Here is a 20,440-nt window from a genome sequence, read left to right as displayed (position 1 = left end):
GCTTGTGAGTCAAATAAAAAGTTAAAGGGAAAGTGCAGTGTCAAACAATGTTATTAATGGTATTACATTCTGCAGCATCCCTTTAACTCCACACAATGATTGAATGTTATAAAAAACGATGGAACTGCTTATGAGTCAAATAAAAAGTTAAAGGGAAAGTGCAGTGTCAAACAATGTTATTAATGGTATTACATTCTGCAGCATCCCTTTAACTCCACACAATGATTGAATGTTATAAAAAACGATGGAACTGCTTATGAGTCAAATAAAAAGTTAAAGGGAAAGTGCAGTGTCAAACAATGTTATTAATGGTATTACATTCTGAAGAGTTTTTCTTTTTGTCAACATAGTTCGTACACAGTCACATTTGGGCGTATTTTGATTGCTGCATGCTATCAACATTTATAAAAAAATCTTTTACTGTGTTTTCTGTGTGTCTTTGTAAATAAATAAAAAATTACTGACGCTGTACCTTAAAGGGTGTAATGTACTTTTTGTAGGACAAAAAACGAAATGTCCACAGATTTACATTAAACTTACACAGTTTGAAGATAATTATAGTATAAAGCTTCCCTGAAAATATAACTTACTGAGGTGCTGTAGTTTTTGAGAAATGAGTAAAACAATGTCATGAAAATAATATTTGTCTCAGTGATCATGAGACTAAGCTTGGGCGATATCGATTTATTTTATTCACGATATATCGCAGACAATATATCGCGATATTCGATATAATCGCGATTAATGAAATTTGACATCATCAGTCTTAAAACACCAAGTGAAACTTGTAGAAGAGACGGTCCTAGCATAAGAGAGGTGTTGTAATGACCTATTCTTCTGGTTTTACTCCAAACCTATGGGGTGCAAGATGTCTCAGCTAGCAAATACATCGCGATATTTAATCGATATATCGATATATCGCGATTAGCGATATTTCGATTAAAACCAAATCCATCCGATATCAAAATCGTGTCCAAATTAATATCGCGATATTCGATAATATCGCGATATCGCCCAAGCTTACATGAGACGAAAATTATTTTAGCATGTAAAAACGTATTTTCATGACATTGTTTTACTCATTTCTCAAATACTACAGCACCTCAGCAACTATTTTTTTAAGGTAAGCTTTCTACTATCATTATCTTCAAATGGTGCAAGTTTAATGTAAATCTGTGGACATGTTGTTTTGTGTTACTAAAAGTACCCAAATCCTTTAAAAGTTGTTTGAACAGAAAATGTATACTGTTTACAATTTATCTACATACTTTATGAACGTGAATCATACACTTCCCACTTGAGAGCCAACTTTAAGTATGGAACGAGCCACGTCATGTACGAATGTGGACATTAAGTATCGCTCGGTAAGAGATATTTGCTCATGAAGTGCTCTCCTCTTTGAGACATCGATGACTAAACGCTTTTAACTGTCAACTTAATACTTAATTGTTATTTTTTGTATCTTTGCACTTGTGAGAGATGAGTTGTTATGCGTCTGTATAAATATTTGTTTTATTCTGATGATGCTGGGTTTCAATTCAAAAAATGTTTTGTTTTTGGGTTGTCAGTTTTACCCTCTGCCTGTCCTGTCTTGTTTTAAGTTTGGTGCTTTTTACTCTACCTTGCATGTTCAGGATTTGTGTGTTTCTTGATTAGGCATGTAATTTCTGCTAGTTTCAAGTGGCTACTGTTTCCATTTTACTTTCTTGATTAAGGGTTGGGTTTCAGGTTAGTTTCAAATACATGTAATAATTTGGGGGGTTAATCGTCCTTACTCGCAGCTAGAGCTGAATTGCGAAGGACGCGGCTACAATGTGTTCGAGAAGCAGGCATGCAAGGGCGCATTCATCTGCCAGCCACATCAACCCATTATGACCACGGAGCACAGCCAAGATCGAATGTGTTTGATTTTTTCCTGAGGGAGGAAAACCGGATAGTCTGGAAAACTGGTGAGAGGCGAGCGCTTTACGCACAAGCCATCTGTGCCACCATGTAGTGTACTTGTTTCATTTTACTCTCTTTTTGGGGGGGGCCCTGTTTTTTTTTTTTACTGATACCTGAGAGTGAGAGGTCCAGGATTCTTGTATGTTTTTCTTTGTAGTTTCTGGTAGTTTAAGTTATGTACTGGTTTCATTTTACTGTCTAGTTTTGAAGTTAGGTTACTGCTATAGTTTCAGTTACATTAGTATCATCCTCCATGGTATCATGAACTGTTTTCATTTTCTGTCCTGTTTTGGTGTGTGCTTTTTTACAGTTCCTGGCAGTTCCAGGATTCTTGTGTTTCTTTGCTTTGTAGTTTCATTTACACGTCTGGTTTTGAGGAAAAGCACTTTAATACGAATGCATGAAAGTGCTGTTAAACCAAAACATGCCTACAATCAGGGCTGAAACAAATTACTACTGACCACAGTCCTGAGGCAAGTGATTTTAGTGTCATACAAGTAAACATATTACGTGTACTTACATTTTAAAATGTTTTTTAAATGTCTATGGGCTGCAAGCAGTGTTTTGAATAAACAAATAGTATTATAATAAGGGAATCAATGTGTGGTGAAAGAGGTTTTCAACTAGAGTAGTGGTTTAAACTCCGCCGAGGCCTGGTTCTTGATAATTTTACCGAGACGAAGTCGAGGTAAATTATCAAGATAGATTGGTCCAAAAGTTTAAAAAATGCAACAATTATAATTGTGCCATTATTTCTTTCAACACAACACCCCTCTAGCACAGGTGATGTTGCACAGGTGTTCCAGCCATTGCTCTCGACCAATAGGAATGAATAAACTGTCTTATAAGAACATGTGCAAGCTCGGGTGTCACGCCCATGTTTAAACACTTTTTCTGGTGTAATATCATCAGTTGCCCTCTCAACCAAATAGAATGGATAAAATGTCTTAGGTTTTTATGAATAAAAAACAATAATAAGTAGACAAGCCTGGTGGTCTTGTGTTTTTCATTGTGTAATAACTTTGCTTATTGAGTCTGATAAATATTCATCAATTCTGGTTAGTATCAAATAACATTTATATAAGACAAATGAGAAAGATTTTCTCTCTGCACTTGCTTAAAAACACATTTTGATTCCGGTCTTGTAGAATAAATTCTGGTACACAGTAACAAATTTGAGCCATGACCATTACGGAGAAAGGTTAATTTTTAAATTAATACACAAGCGAGCAGAAGCCATATTTCCCGGAATGAAAATAAACCCTACTGATCACTTAGAGGCACGCACTCGGAAGTCATAAATAATTAACTTGCCCTCTTGGTTAAAGTTAATGATAAATATGCTGGTACTGTTCCATACAGGTGAAGATGTACACATGTACGAAGTACAAATAATCCGAAAGGGACCCACAACAAAAAGCCAATATAACTGGATCTCTACACACAGCATTTAAATTAGGACTCTTAGCAGATGTCAATAGATTGAATTTGTTGTACAGCCACAAAAAAACTTAATATCATTAATATGTTGAGAAAAGTATCCGATTGACAATAACTCAGGGCTCAAAATATACCCCAACCCCCAGGCCATTTCTCATGACTGGACATACTTGGGTCAGACGTGTGTTTTTATTAATAAATGTTGGCTTTTGGTCTGATAAATAGTTTGTTTTTGTTTTTTGAGACCCAATGAGACCGAGCTTCTCATTTGAAATCTAATGTACATGTATGTAGTCTTGTAATAAAAACACTGACAGATGTTGCGCCTTGCGGCCTTATGGAGCCCCCACGTACCCCCCTCCGAATTTAATCCATGTAGGTCTTAAAATTTCCATAAAGGTACACTTTCCATAAAATAAAAAAAAAATAATACAGTGTATTATAAAGTTACACTTTCCAATAAAAACAAAACAAAAATACAGCATATTACCTTTTTCCTTTTTTTATTATTATGTGGCTTCACAAAAGTAGGTTGTTTTCCATAAAATATTTTATAGTGAGAATGAAACCAAAACAAATGATTCTACCGAGGAGGTTTATTGAAATTTGTTCCCGATGCGTCAGTCTATAAATGCAAAAATGAGTGATATATAATAGTCCACTACAAAATACCTGAATCACATCCAAAAGTAAATTTATTGCTCTATCAGGGGACTGGTGTATAATAATATGCTTGGAACACCCGGAAGACATTACCTCTAGACCAGTAGTACTTTTTATACCAAAATACAGTCCAGATAAATCATGATCCACTTGACAGCATCTGTGACTGTGCTGATGGATTTCTTACTGTTGAGGCAAGGACTCACAGCCATGAGTAATATCATTTCATGGAAACTAACAAATTTAAGATGATGAAAGAGTTATGTCTGAGAAATTTGTCTCACTCTGTTTAAGATGGGATCGTGTAGAAAGCAATAAGAGGAGGAACCTAACACTAAACACATTCAGAGTGTTCTCTCATGTATGCACATACAAGTACAGTATGTAATAGGAAACAAACTTCTCTCCTGGGAAAACTAGTGAAGCATGGTAAATGGATCAATTTTAAAATTAGTAGAAACAAAAAATCAAATTTCCTGATGTTGAAAGCTGTTCGCTCTCTTAAAAAAAAATGTCCTTGACTCAAAAGACTGATTTCATGTGATGTTACCGCAAATCTCACCTAGTTATACTTCCACCATGCAAAGTTTCAAATCCTACTTCAAATTTCCTGTTCATTAAATAAATATTCACTACCGAATGAATGAACTTCTAGAGACTATGGCAAGAAAAAAACACCTCAATGTTTTGAAAGGCTCTATTTACAATGAATCAAAATTGTTTTGTTTTAAAAAGTGACTTATTTTCTCAAAAATATAAGCCTTCTCTTTTTTGGATTATTCACAGATTTATTTGTCAATACTGAATTGTAACAAAGGTGTAGGCCTAATTTGTTGCAATGTATACGTACATCCGATCCCTACATTGAACAAGTTGAGAATAAACGTTGTGGTCAGAACAGAAAACCCACACATTGTCATCCTGTTTTTAAAAACAGATTTTGAGGAATGGAGTGTCACTAATATTAGGATATCTTGCCTCCTAGAATATCAAGTGACATTCTAAATTCGTGCAGGAAAATGAAACGTGATACGACAGGACAATCACATACTATTCAGATCTCAATCACTTTAATGCATCCATCCTCATGCTCATCCCAACGCTACGGAACAGTTGACCAGATTGAACAAATATTTTGTATTAAAGGGCAATAACAACAAATATTGGACTAACCAATGTGGCCTGCTGATATCGTTAGCAGACAAATAAACACAGTCTATCACGGGGAATCGCATTCTTCGTTGTGCATTCCAGCTATAAAGTTATCACAAGAAGATGTTATGGATTCAAATGTGTGACTTCTAACACTTATCAGCACAGGGGCATACAGACATGATATACTTCACAGAGGCAACGGAAGTGATTGCCTCCATGCCCCTTGGGATTGCCTTGGTGCTCATGAAATGTTCCAGTAGAAATACAATTTTCTACATCTAGGGTGCCCTATACCAAGAAGGAATGACCTTGGTGCCCTTACCCTTTCACAAAACTTTAGGGCATACATGGCTGGGCAATGGGCATGATTGTTGATTAGATTTGACTTGATACCCAATCCAAACCAATTATCCTGAGAAATAATTCCAACTGAAATATTAGTGGAAAATTACTTGAAATTTCACGGGATAAGCGGCTCTGTAATGTACCATTTGCAAAGTCAAATAGGCCTACCGTTTGACATTCCACACAAGAAATTCCAAATGCTATCACTCCTGTTGACAGTTAACATATTGAAAATGATGTACTGTAGCAACAAAAAACATTCCAGCAACTTTGTTGAGTTGACAACAGAAAAAAGGGAAATTTATGACCGAGGCTACGGTTGACAAAGTACTGTAATGTGAATATAAAGAGTAAGCCTATTCAACAATTTTTTTTTTGATGTGTTCATTTTTATAAGTACCTTTTTACGATTCATAAACATCCTTTGTGCAAATGTCATTATGATAATTTATGCATCTTCTAGACTCTACACAATGTAACATACACCACTACGCAGTCCTAAGAACTACTGCAAACAATTGGACTATATCTGTATGCATACTTTGACTATTTCAGAGGCATTGTGAGCACGTGCCATCTGGCAACTTTAATTGTAAATCCACTGTAATCTCTCTAACACAGTTTTTCCTGGTAGCTTTTTCTATAGGAGAAAGTACAGTTTGACTACCAACATGAGCCTGAAGGCTTTCTTGGGCTGTTTTTCGAAACCAGGGCTTGGGGTTTGCTGTTGGACACGGTCACCCTTATTTTTTTGAAAAACGTGCTGTCCTTCAAACAGGCAGACAGAGCCTAAGCCAGAGTCATGTCATGGTTTTGAAAATGGCCAATATTATGGTTGGCTTATCTGATGAGTATACAGTGCGTAGGGATTCCTCTTGATTCTAAAGTTAAAAAAACTTCTTTATTTATTTCAATATCTTTTCATCTTTTCATGGGGTTTTTTTGTGTGAGGGTGCTTGAAGTGGCATCCTCATGAGGTATTTTATTCTGTTTTTAAAAAACAACATTGTTCCAGATGGTTCCAGGTTTTTTTGTTTTTGTTTTGTTTTGGGTTTTTTTTTTTTTGGGGGGGGGGTGGGGTGTGCGTCTTTTTTCTTTCATTTTTGAGGAAGGGGGGGTGGTGAGAAAAGAAGGAAAAAAGTAAGCTGGTGATGATGTTTGTGTTTATGATGGTCTGGTATCCAGTCTATGCGTTATCATAGAACAAACACATTTTATCCAAGGACAGCCAGGCTAACCCTGGTACATAATGTAAGCATGTGTGTGCCCCATGCATGGCCATGTTTACATTTTACACATTGTAATGATGGGTACCTGTATAAGTGTGGGTTTTATTTATCCAAGTGGTATTTACTATGTAATGTTTACAGTAAAAATAAGACAAAATTGTTCATGTAAAAAACTTTGAAGGGGATGAACTGGTGCAGCAGTGTTTACACAGCAAAACAAATATTTTGTGAACACAGAATACTAATTAATATCGAGTACTAAATGAGGTTTTTGGGAAGTACTGGGCCCAATTTCATGGCTCTGCTTACCGTAAGCACAGGCACTTACGGAATTCTGTGCTTACGGCAAGCGTATTTCACTTCGGCTTCTACGCTTACAAGGCTAGCGCAGAAATTTCTCTGCACGTGCGTACTCAACGTTACTCGGCATTCTACGCTTACAAGGCTAGCGTGCGTACTTAACGTTACTAGGCATTCGGAACGAAACCGAAATAGTTCTAGGAGTACCCCCCCCCCAACCCCCTGAACCGAGTGTAACCTGTAACCAGTCATTTTGCATACAATTTCAACAGATTTTAACCATTCAATAATAATCTACTCATTCAAATTATCAGCAACTGTTTTTTTTTAAAGCTGCTGCAGATTTTATTGCTGTTCGTTTACCAAAAAAAAATGTGTACAAAATTTCTATGGAAGAAAAATAAGAGAGCACAATCAGTCTTTTGAAATTTTACACTGGATCCAGACACAGAGAAAGGACAGCCCAGGGGCTGATTTCATAAAACCTGCTGGAAAAACTTACTGTATTAATATTTAATAAGCAAAGAAAAATATTGCTTAAAAACAATAAAAAGGTTACCAGCCTAAATTATACCATGGAGGAAGAAGGGAAAAGTTTCCGTATAGCGCCACCACTTTTTAATTTGATATGAAATAATATAATCTAATTTACCTCAATGAGATATCCCTTTTTGTAAAAAAAATGAGTGAAAAGGTGGTGACGCCATACGGAAAGTTATCCGGAAGGAGTTTACATTTTAGTGACTGGTGCCCCACTCAATTTTTGCTTAGCAAAGAAATTTGTCTCGCAGTATTTTCTGCTTTATTATCGGGCCCTACAGTGAATGTGTTGTGGAGGTCTTGATTTTAGTTTTTCAATTGGATAATCAAAAGCGTAGCCCTAGCTAGATAGATCCATCTACTTCAATCAACCACCACTGTCTAGGCTAGAAACTAAAAAGAAGCCTTGTAAAAGTTGTATTGTATTTTGTAGTTTCTACTTTGATCTAATTCCACCATTACTCAAATTCCCCAAATGGAATACCAACTTACTTCAAGCACAACAACTCCGCATCTAGCTGACCCTCCCCCAATACGCTTGGTGGTCGCCTGTTAGTGTTAGCCGATACTACGGCAAAACATCCAACTCCACACGCCAGCAGCAGAATGACAACACGGGCAGCCCTCATTTTGTAAACAAGATCTCGCCTCTGTTTTTTTCAACGACCTGCCACTACATAATGTTCCAGGCACAGGGTGAAAAAATCGTACGTTTATGATTCCAGTTCCTCGATTCAAGTTCTTGTGGATTTACCAAAGTGTGTTTGTAGTCTTCTCGCTGGACTAGAAAAACATCATATTATGAACAACTTTTGCTTTCAGAGTCTCGTCCGAATGGTAGCAGTGCTAGTGCTAAACTCTGCCTCTGCTGCGCGGCTGATGATCAAAAATATAATGGAATGATCATTTTATTTGTGTGCGCTAAATATCCAATGTGTGTGATGATGTGTGCGCAGTTAGTTGTAGCTATACCTCTACAGACGCGCACTCGATCGGCGTAAGATATAGACTTAATTTCAAGTCTGAGCTCGTGGTTATTCCTCCGCATCAGCCACGAAATTCGCCCCACAGAGATTATCACGCGCCCCCAACTGGAAATCTCTATGATCCCCATTGTAGGTTATTACGTTAATCTACAAGAGGGCGCGTTTTCATACAATAATGTTTTGGCTATTAGTGAGGTAGACTAAAAGCCACGATCGCAGACTTTGAATCAAGTCTACGTACGTATGATGTGAGTCACCTATGAGCGTTTTCGAATCGAAGGCTCAGGCTTGAGGCTTGGGATTTTCAGGCTCCGGCTCAGTGAGGCTCAGGCTTCACAATAAACAACATGGCGACGAAATTGCTTCGAACACTTCGGCTTCACGGCGGGATTAGGCTTCATGTGGCCCTCGTGGTGGATCATGGGGGAAATAATAATGCACGAGAACAAACGTGCGTCGTCTGCTTTTTGTGTGTGAGGCATTTATTTAATGATTGTATAACAAAACAAAAAATAACACCACCACAAAACACATAATCATACCATTTGTATTGTAACAAACGCATATTTGCTTTCTGATGGTTTAATATTGTAAAAATACCTCAATAACTTAGAGCAGCCCACTTTTTAGCTTCACTTGATTGTAAAATGACTTATTTTAGTGAAAGCCAACAAATGATGGTTGTTTTCATCAACAACGAAACGGACCAAAAATGTTCTGAAAACATAGCTTTATTTTGTTGTAATATATGTCAACAACATGCCTTGCATTGAAACTGGAAAGCAGGGAAATTTCGAAAGGTATGTTCTGTTATTTGAAAACTATAGTATTCTTTTAGAATAAAAATAGCATTACTCTGACTATCAAGTAAAAACTGCATACAAGCTATACTGCACTACAATGAAAACTTTATTTTATCATAAATTGAGTTACTTTTAAACAAAAGAAGTATCAATTTACAGCAATTGATTGTTTAAATAACTTTTTTTAAGATTACAAAGACGGTGCTAATAAATAATTGTTTGTGTTCTCCCATTAGGCTGGAAAAATGTTAGGTTACTTAACAACTTTTAAGTTCATTGCAATTAGGATGATCTCCACTTTAAAGTCAAGAAACATGATTATTTCGTCAACTGTTAGGTTAGTATTTCGGAATTGTCAAGTTTTTTCTAATTGTATTTTTCAGCTGTAGAATAGTTGCTAGCAAAAAATTGCAAATAAGGACAGGTCAGTTTGCTTTATGTTACTTTACAGAGTTAGAATTGAGCTTTATATCTTTTATCGACACTGGTGAAGTTTCTTCTGCTTAATCACCACTGATATTTCCTCTACTGATGACTCAGCCTGAGCGACTAGTGTGACAGACAAGTGTCGAAGTGGAGACTATTGATTGCCTTGTCGAGTGACAAATACCATTTTTTAACTACTCACGTTACTCGACGTGCTACCATGACTACTTAAAAACAGTCACGACTAGGAAACTTTCTAGGACGATAGGTGGCAGCAGACTTACCGGCTAAAGCCATGTTCGCAGAATTATGTGCAAGCTCATAACTACGTAAACAATGGAAGTTTACCCGGTAAGTCTGCTGCCACCTAGCGTTGGAAAGTCTCCCATTGTGTCGCTCTTGCCTATTCCCTACAACTTCAATCCTTTTAGCACAAATTTTACTTGATTGGGCCTGTGGCAAACAACTTGCCGCAATGTATCTTAGGAGTTTAAAATAGTCACAACTAGTGTCAAAGTCGTAACTACAATGTTTTTGACACTAGATGAGTAGTAAACTTCACTTGTTGCCCAGGCCTACTGGTGACATCTTATATTGTTCTGAAATGAACTAACAGGTCTTTCGCTTTGATGCGGAACTGGCTAGCACATGTTACGCTTCTCACATTGATGCTTTTCTGCAGATCCTTGTAACTGAAATGAGAAGAAGATACAATCTTATGAGTATGATCAAATAGTCAATGCTTGAGTAGGATCAAATAATCAATGCTTGAGTATAATCAAATAATCAATGCTTGAGTACATGTATGATCAAATAATCAACGCAGCCCTCAACATTATAAATTGCAAAATTATAGCATTATCATACCATTTGGGTGATCATTGTACAATGTATCTCAACAAAATTGATTTTTAGCTCTTGGGATTTAATGTTGGTTTAGAGAGTTTTCTTTCTATTACCCCCCCCCCCCCTTAGATATAAAAAAACAAAGGTTAACATTCAAGAGGGGATTGACTTGGAAGTCTCTCGAACTCCAGATCACCACTGATTATCGGAAACATCTCAAAAGGATGTCGGGTTAGCCTTGCTAAGCCTTGCTAAGGCAGTCAAATTGTCACTCCGAAAAAACGCAACTACCGTATACATTGTACACTGAGCGTAAAATTAACCACATCCGGCACATCGCACGACACGACGCCCCCGTACACAGCCTCCGCATGCGGTTAGTGGTACGAGTGCGGATTACTTCAGCAATGTGACAGTGTATACGGGTGGGTCGTGCGGTGTGATTACACACTACGCACAGTGTATACGGGTGGGTTTAGACCGTCGTCTTTTTCTGAGTGAATAATACCACAGCCTTGATATTTATAGTATTCATTTTGGTTTTAACCCATAAACACCGATGTGGTGTTTGCACTATATACTCAATACTTACCGGAGTAAAAACCAAACTGAATACTCGTAACCTGGTGCAATTTTAATATCATTTGCAGTTCCGGCTGCTAAAATTTAGGATTCAAACTGCCTCAGCTACTGGGCAAACTCCGTGGTCTAGTTTAGCATGAAACTGCTCTAGAATTGCAAAGGTTGTGGGTTCGAATCCCACCTGAGTAATTTGCCTGTGATTTTTGTTTTCACAAAACTCAGGTAAGTACTGAGTATACAGTGCTTATATAACACACATTGGTGTATATGGGTAAAAACCAGTTTTGTGATTCATACCGTACCTGACAGATATGGGCAGTGTTCAAGTATCCTTTTGCCCCTATTAGACTTGAACCTCGGCCGGGTGGTTTTCCTCACACCAAAGTCACTCTTCCAACTCTACATTGTACAATGAAAGTTAATACAAGTAAGAATGTTGATGAATGCCAGTCCTCTTCTACAAAAAAGTTGGAATCCTTAATCCACAAGCAAAAGGTGTTTTTCTAGCAAAGTCCCCCCCCCCCCCCCCATCTCAACACCCAACCCATATAGCCTCTGCTTGATAAGTTGATGCAGGTGTACATGTATCATCATTCATTCATTCATGGCTAATATTTAAATTTATGTAATCATGTAACCTTTTTTTTTAGTTGCCAAGAAATGTATTTCCCTTCAGAAAACTCAAATAAATTACTACCCGGTACATCAGTCAGAAGTAAACAATATGAAATATTATTATTAAAAAAGTAGGCCTACAACAAAAACATTCTTGAAAAAAGGAACAAAGCGAAATATTATTCATAAGTAACAAGAGTGTTCAATGTAATGTTTATATAAAATAATCGGTTCAGCTTAAACGAAACCGCAAGATGTATAACTAATAATATCACTATCCAGCTCTCAGCCTTGGGATTATAAAAAATAATAAACAACTGTCGTTTTTAATCAGCAGACAAGGAATTTTAATTTTCTGCCAACGAAAAATAAACCATAACCAAGTTAAGAAGACAGGCCCTACTTTCACAAATATTATCCTGTCAAATAATTCCCGAATGTAGCTTATCTTCATCAGTAAATGTTGAGAATAAAACCAAAAGACAATTTTCACGAATTAGATGCAGCACTAAGGTTATGGGCACACGTCATTTTTAACGCGAAGTAAATTATCATAAAAATTTACATTATATATCAAAACTTACCTTAATATCATTGATGCAAATTGTTCGCCTTCTCATGGGTGATATATCAGGTGAAGACTGTTGTTATTAATAGTAAAACACAATCAAAAGAGCCAAATTTGTCAATTTTATTGAACGGTAACCGAGGATTTTAATGGCTGCCGCAAGAAAAAGATTTATCATCACGAATCTGACGTCATGAAGCCTGGCGAAGCCACCTCTTGAGGAGGCTTCGCCTGGCGTTTTCAGCCAAAATCGAAGCCTCAAATTCGAAGCCCGATCCGGAGCCTCCGATTCGTACGCGGCTTCAAAATGGCTGCATCAGTCTGAAGCCCAAGCCTGAGCCTGAGCCTTCGATTCGAAAACGCTCTATACCTCGTAAACATCATTTCCTATGAACACTGGTACCCTACATACCCTCCTCGTATTGCACTGGGCTACGGTCGTGTTTACCACTTCAGATTATGCAATCGCACAAAGACGCTGCGAAGCAGCAGCAGTTTCCACTGAAAAAGGATTTGGGTTTTTCAACAAAAGCCCTCTATTATTTTCAGTGTGATGTACCGTTGGAATGTTGTGGACAACCGGTAGATGTTCATTTTTGGTTGACTCATCGAATTCCCTTTTTTCGAAGCCGCGCTTGATCTAACCATGTAACAAGTTGATCCGCCCTGCCTGCATGGTAGCCTAATAATAAGAGTTACTTTTATTGGGAAATTACGTTTTGAGTCCCACAACAAGCCTGTTAAAGTTGAATAATTTATTGGACTATGTGGGTCAGTCCCGGTTCAGTCGTTCATAAGTGTCTTCATTGCCATTTTCCCAACACTACAGTCTGCCTTCCTCCATGTCCGAGAATTTATTTCTCTCTGTAGTCATTCTCGTCTTACTATTCCATCTGCCCTTCACACACATCCCCACAGTGGACCGCGGTTCGAATCCAACTCAGTCTGCCGTCTGTTGATTTAGGTTTTCAGTACCTAAGAGTGATCTCGATGGGTTTTCCCTTGTGGTTTTTCACCAGTGCGACATTGCATTCCGACGATCATTTCATATTTGTATTTTAGTCTGTTCATAATAGGCCTACAAAGTAGAAGTGTAATAATAGAGCCCCCTCCTGGTTGTCTCTCTTTCAATACCACGGTTGATGTATTTTGTTGCCTTGTTCACTTTCCGGCATATGTCACTTTTACAAGAAAATGGGTACATGTAATTTGACAATAATAAGTATTCATCATTTAATACTGTACAGTGATTTGCTAGAGTAACAAAACGTATTGTGATTGATATACTTGTTAATTCAAAGAATTCATTGCAAACCTTAATGCTTGAGTAACTTCAGTGTTGTGGTTGCGATTACATAGATTAGGGCCTAACATTTCCCGTCAAAGAAAGTACGGCAAAAAAAGTGAGGAGTCAAGGACAATCATGTTAACAAACATACCCATGCCGATCCCTCATGGGGCGCCTGTAACGGAAGCAGTTTATCAAACGTTGAAGTCCCCGGCCTTCATTTTCCCGGAAGATCACGTAATAATATTGAAGACCTATTTCCGAGAAACACACAAAAGCTGTTTCTCTGATAATTCCACCTGCCATGCGTTCGGGGCAATTTGTACATCTTTACTTTCAATCTAAATTTTTAATTTAAAAATTCTTTCCACAAAATATTGAGATTTTCAGTCTCAATGTTTAATTTCAATTTTTAAATCCACAAAGCAGCTGGTTGAGCCACACTGGACAAAGTATAAACTGCTTATCTAAAAGAGACATGTCACAGGATGGCCTACTTTCTTTTTAGCGTGCAGGCTGATCCCGAAAGTCACAATATACAAAATACAAGAAAATAACACTTTTTTTATATAATATATTTATAGCAACGTTAAAAAGGGTTAAAGACAGTGGACACTATTGGTAAATGTCAAAGACCAGTCTTCTCACTTGTTGTATCTCAACATATGCATAAAACAACAAACCTGTGAAAATTTGAGCTTGATTGGTCATTGAAGTTGCGAGATAACTATGAAAGAAAAAAACCTTGTCACACGAAGTTGGGTGCTTTCAGATGCTTGATTTCGAGACCTCAAATTCTAAACTTGAGGTCTCGAAATCAAATTAGTGGAAAATTACTTCTTTCTCGAAAACTACTCCACTTCAGAGGGAGCCGTTTCTCACAATGTTTTATACTATCAACCTCTATCCATTACTCGTTAGCAAGTGAGGTTTTATGCTGATAATTATTTTGAGTAATTACCAATGTGTCCACTGCCTTTAAACGGAAGGCCATATAATTGGTATTAATTTGTACTTTCAGCGTTATTTTGACCAATTTATGGGTCATTTTGTAACAGATTCCATATCGAGTCAGCATGCCAGGCCCCATCACGAGATCCGATTCCGGCCGGGTCAAGTTCTGACCCGAAAGAGTTTAAAGGATACAACGCATTATCAAGTTAACAATACCCATCAGCAATTCATTCGTTCACATTAATTTCCCAGTTGTTTAAAAAAAACTACTTTGGTGCATGAATAAACAATAAAAATGTAGAGACGACCAACTTACTGATTCTTACGTCCACATTACTCATAATAGTAGGCGTTGGCCTCCCATTATGCAGATTTATTTGATTGCCGCGTAATAAAATCCTTGGAATTCCAGAAAAAAAATTATGCGCGCAGTTTGATTGGCAGGGCAATTTCAGAACCCTGGATGCAGTAGTAGCGAATGAGCTCATACGATACCGTTGTCATTAGTGCATTGGTTTAATTGCAGAATGGGCAGGTCGGTTATTGTAATTACCGGGTGAATTTAATCCATTTTGACATAAACATTGGATGAGTCATCACTAGGCCTATATATAAAAGATGATACAAAATGGTTTAATAAAATGCTTTCCTCAACAACAATTAAAAACATTTTGAAAAAGCCACAACTGAACAAGAAAAAAAAGCAAATGGTACAACAAATTAACGAAAAGGTCAGTATAAAAACAATGTTACAATTAATTATTTTGATAAAAATGTTCGGTAAATATTATTAAGGCAGTATTATTTTTCATGTGTTAGGTTTTTCTATTGATAAAGATAATGAATTTTGCGAGACATTTTCAGACTTGGGAAAACAACTCGGGAAGCGGGTTATTCCGGTTTTGAAATAAAATCCAGATTTTTTTCTTGCGACGGAAATAATGATCTTTGCGAAACGAGTGCTCGGGGGAAAAGTGGCAGCTTGATAATTCCGGTCACGTTTTCAAACAAACAATACAGAAACGTTGACGTAGTCAACGTTAAAATATTGTGCCAAAGTGTTTGGTTAATTGCCAACTGCGCACTCCACTCGTTGGGGGCGTTCTTTCGACACGATCATAGAAAAAGATGGACACGATTGAAACTTCATTCTAAATGGGAGGGAGTGACACTGACAATCCCCCCCCCCTCATTTTTACCGCAACCTCTTATTGCTGCATGATGTATTAGACCATTTCTACCTCCATGATTAGACCATGTGACTTTTCCCAATAGGGGTCATAGATGTGAAAAACAAAAATTGTATCCGAGGGGTCAGCTGTTTCCATGGCACCGTTTCTTACCATGAGGCCCGACAGAGTTTTAAGCGATTCCCCCAAGAATGGAATGAAACGATTTTTAGCACCCTACGGTAACCCATGTACCAAAATATAGCCATAATATAAAAATAAACAATTTTACCAAGTTTAACAGCATTTTGACAAAACATGGGGACGATTTTTATAACCGATATGGAAAAAGCATTAAAATAATTCATCTTGTGGCGAATACAAAACGCATCTTGTGGAACTTGGTGAAATAAAAATAATTTGCAAGTTTCATAAAAATCGTTAGAGAACGAAAATATGGAGGGGTGGCGCTATGTTCCTGCCCATCAAGAAACGCCCGGTACTGATTGGGTTAACCTCCAAACTATTATTTAATGGAAGATTCATCGATTTCTTGGATCTCCGAGTAATAAGTTTATCCTATGACATACATTACTGTCACATACCAAGGTAAAACAGATCAATTCTCTAAAAGGTTACTTGCAGAAAACTCACAGCAAATCTTTTGTTCGCAGTGAGCACCATACAAATGTGTACTTAGCAACCAGTGGTCAGGTGACCAATCAATAATAGTTTTCAGGAAGTACATGTTGTGGCTGCCATGAATAAACTAGTGTGGTGAGCAATGGATGAACACGAATTAGTATCCGAAGTGATGGTCACCGTTTGCGCTACATTAAACTCAACCCAGTCAACCAGTCAGTCGGTTTATGTCACTCCTGGGGGGTCCACATTATTTTGTTCAATCCTGTAACTTTCAATTGAAAAAAAAATAAAAAAATCAATCGATTAAAAAAGGGAACCCTTAAAAAAAAATCAGGACACTTTTTGAGGATGGCAATTCTAAACAGCAGGAAATACAATTGCTGGCGGTCCCCGGTCAGATTGACTTTCACACAATACATTATTTCACCAAAGTTTTATGTAACTTTATAAAGGGTCGCTTCGAATCTCATAAAAAAAATGTTGCTCTTTTTCCCCTTCACTTATGTCGTCTTTTTATGTTATTTTATTATGACACAATTTTATTGAGTTCCACACTTGCTCTATATGGTTCCACTAATAAAAGAAGTATAATGTTACTTTTGTACAAGTTGATTTTAGAAGAATAAAGTCGCTGCTGCTATAAAATATTGATACACTGGAAAGACTGGGTGAAGTTGAATGATTACTAAGGACGCATGGAATATTAACTTCGGATACTTATTCGTCATGTGCGTGTTTACGACCTAAGTAATTCATCCCCACCAATCTTGGAGTGCTTTGGAGCAACAGTGGTGAAACTATCGAAGTTTAACATTATGTGTTTTCAGGTGGTTGGATAAAAGATGTTTTGTAAGTAGGTTTGATTCTTTTCGTACCTTTCTTTATGTTGTGACAAGGGGATATGTGCTGCAATCTGCTGCCTCCATGACGATGAGTGCATTTCTGCATTAAAAATGTCGTGGAACGCACCTGACAAATTATTTGATTTATCATATTCATATTATTATGTTCAGATATTATGTGACACCGTTCCCAATAAGTGGAAGGGATAACTTTCCGTATGGCGCCACCACCTTTTCACTCATTTTTACAAAAAGGGATATCTCAATGTGGTAAATTAGATACTATATTATTTCATATCGAATGAAAAAGTGGTGGCGCCATACGGAAACTTTTCCAGGCAGGTTAACTTTCAACAAAGGTGCTGTCAACCTACTTCTATCTAGAAACTATAAAATAAAGCTGGAGCCTTTAGTTTCTAGATCATGTAGTATGTACTCACTGTCAACCATGCCATGGTCCATGGTCATGGAGGAATGTGTGTCAACTCACTTCATTCAGTCGGTGACACTGACAGTGGGGGGCTATTTCATTTAGCAGTAACTGGGGCTCTCCATCCCTCTGTTTCTGTACTCATTTTTATAATAATGTGGACCTGCATCTTCGTTTGTCTAGGGTAAAGGCGGTGTCAGTTGAAATAATTGATAACTTTCCGTATGGCGCCACCACTTTTTCACTCATTTTTACAAAAAAGGGATATATCATTGAGGTAAATTAGATACTATATTATATCATATCGAATGAAAAAGTGGTGGCGCCATACGGAAACTTTTCTGAAATAATGCCAGCACTGGCTCTAAAAATAGAGTTTACTGTACTCTGTTTTTTTTATTGTTTTTTTTTTATGTTGACATCTGCGGTCATTCCGTTGGTCAACATTTCTGGAATAAAACATAGTACAGCGCCCCAGTTACTGGGGTTAGTCATGTTAGTGTAACGTCTAGCTTCCAGAACACTAACCAATAAATGAAACCCGTATTAAATAGTGTCCGATCTGCACTCGACAATCGAGCACCCTTGGCTTTGCGTCCTCACTTAAGTCTCCATGCTTAAGTTAAGCCAGGATCCTGCTGAGTTTCCAACGTAAATGAAATGTAAACAAAATATTACCAATACGCTGGACCCCCTTCGATTTTATGGGGCTAGCCAGTGCTTTCAAGATACAGCTTACAGGACATCCTTTATGTATAGTATAGATTGCCGTGGTGCTAAGGGCTTTTGCTGTGGTACCCTTTGCAAAGTTCCATTACAAATTCAAACTTTCCTCATAGCAGTACCCATAAGCCTAATTCGCAATTGCAGCTGCGCCTGTCTGTTACTGCTAAAAACGCAATTTGTTTCTCTCCCGTGACCTTTTGCACGGGAGATATACAAATTCCATTGTCACCAGTAAAAGACAGGTGCAGCTGCAATTGCGAGTAGGCTTATTATCAGATGAAAATTGACCTTTCCCCTTCTACAATTAAACTTAAGGTCTGTAAAAGATTCCGGTCTACTATATAGTTAAATAATTTTTTCTCTCTTTTTCCCCCCTCCTAAAGGCCTGGTTTTATCAACTAAAAATGCATCCCTGCTGAACCCTGGATGCCACTAACTGTAGAAGATGGATAACAAAAGTGATGTCGTCCCCATAGAGAGGACCTCTACAAAGTGGGGGTCTGTCACCATGATGGATAGAGGGGATGCCCCAGCCCAGGTGGTCATCGAGAAGACACTCAAAGCCCAGTCGGAGCGACGGACAGAGGAGACCAAAGAACAACTGGTTAAGATCACTGACAGAGTTGAACAGGTAAGACTTCATCAGTGAGTTCAGGGGTGCATTCTACTTGTTGGCAAGTGTGCGCAAACGTAACTAAAGTTTGCCCACACTCGGCAACAATTTTGAGTGGATGAGTTGTGCGCCGCTACCGTCGGCGAGTAATGGCAACCTTAGGCAAACTTACTTCTGAGGTGCTGGTGTGTGGTTTTAAAATGACCGATAAAGCAGATGATACTATTTTCTTGCCACAAATATAAGTATAGTGCTTTCAGTGGTTGATAACAAAGGCAGTTTAAGTTGCAATAACCAAAAAACTTGCTTACAGAGCACTTTAGAGCTGTTGAAATTGTAAAACATTGTTAGAAACTACACACTTATAATGATGAAGTTTAAGAGAAAGGGGAAATTTTTCACACACAAAATTTAATCTGTGAAAAGCTTCAGGCTCAGGCATCTGAAAACATTCAATTCTATGCAACAAGGATGTTTTTCCCCATTATTTTTTTGCAACCTCGATGACCAATTGAACCCAAATTTTCACAGGTTTGTTATTTTATGCATATGTTGGGACACACCAAGTGAGGATACTGGTCTTTGACAATTACCAAAATATATCCTGCCTTGCTTGCATTCCTTTCTTTGTTGTCATTGTGTACGTGTGAAACTTTTTTTAAACGAGGTATTCATTTAAAAACAATGTGTTTAAATCTGTTGATGATGGGTTTTTTTCACAGGCAATGGCAGCTTTTGAACTGGATGAGAAGTTAATGAATGACAACAAGGCTGCATTCTTTGTTCCTGACTTGGTAAGAAGACAACAAACTATGATGGAAGTGGGCACATTTAATAATGTTAGCACTGGGAGCTCTACACAAAATCATGCAATTACTATCTTGTTTTCAAAAGTTTGGTCTTGGGTAGAGTTCATTCCATAGGACTTGAAAACATTCACCCAAATACTGACCAAGGTTTCAAAAGGTGAAACTTGTAAAAAATCCCTTTCTGTGGTAAAAAGTGAAATTACATCATTGGTAATTGTTGTATTTTAAAAGAAAATATTAATTTTGTGGGATAGGAGGACCTCATGGTCCGTAGTTAGCTCTGGTGTTCCTCAAGGAAGCGTTCTTGGGCCTCTGTTATTCAATTTATTCATCAATGATATATCTTACAACCTCAGTTCTAACTGTGTTCTTTTCGCTGATGATGTATTAATTTATCGTCCAATCCGTTCCTGTTTAGATGTAAGTTCCCTCCAGCATGACCTCGATGAGCTAAGCACTTGGAGTGTTTCCAATGGTATGACGTTCAACCCTACAAAGTCCAAAATCATGCATATTTCCCGT

At 37.6% G+C, this 20,440-nt stretch overlaps 2 protein-coding genes and 1 long non-coding RNA gene across 9 annotated transcripts in view; 1 reads left to right on the top strand and 2 right to left on the bottom strand.

Annotated features, from left to right (window-relative positions):
- LOC117288124 overlaps nucleotides 1-8,489 on the bottom strand; it is a 29,574-nt gene extending 21,085 nt beyond the window's left edge. For both annotated transcript variants that reach the window (XM_033768825.1, XM_033768826.1), the window contains exon 1: nucleotides 8,109-8,489. In XM_033768825.1, coding sequence (XP_033624716.1) covers nucleotides 8,109-8,245 — 137 coding nt within the window. In that variant the 5' untranslated portion in view covers nucleotides 8,246-8,489. The remainder of the gene's footprint in view (nucleotides 1-8,108) is intronic.
- Nucleotides 8,490-9,150: 661 nt separating this feature from the next.
- LOC117288614 lies at nucleotides 9,151-12,643 on the bottom strand. Its single transcript, XR_004518895.1, has 3 exons — nucleotides 12,459-12,643; nucleotides 11,562-11,658; nucleotides 9,151-10,523 (listed from the first exon to the last, which is right to left on the bottom strand). It is a non-coding gene; the product is annotated as an uncharacterized LOC117288614 (long non-coding RNA).
- A 4,605-nt stretch (nucleotides 12,644-17,248) lies between these two features.
- The window catches only part of LOC117287899 (golgin subfamily B member 1-like), a 54,158-nt gene continuing 50,966 nt past the window's right edge, over nucleotides 17,249-20,440 (top strand). For all 6 annotated transcript variants that reach the window (XM_033768509.1, XM_033768507.1, XM_033768506.1 and 3 more), the window contains exons 1-3: nucleotides 17,249-17,347; nucleotides 18,880-19,127; nucleotides 19,832-19,903. In XM_033768509.1, the coding sequence (XP_033624400.1) occupies nucleotides 18,942-19,127; nucleotides 19,832-19,903 (258 nt within the window). In that variant the 5' untranslated portion in view covers nucleotides 17,249-17,347; nucleotides 18,880-18,941. The remainder of the gene's footprint in view (nucleotides 17,348-18,879; nucleotides 19,128-19,831; nucleotides 19,904-20,440) is intronic.

The sequence above is a fragment of the Asterias rubens genome, chromosome 3 (genome assembly GCF_902459465.1).
Source record: "Asterias rubens chromosome 3, eAstRub1.3, whole genome shotgun sequence".
Lineage (NCBI taxonomy): Eukaryota > Metazoa > Echinodermata > Asteroidea > Forcipulatida > Asteriidae > Asterias > Asterias rubens.
This window is presented reverse-complemented; position numbering and strand designations above follow the sequence as displayed.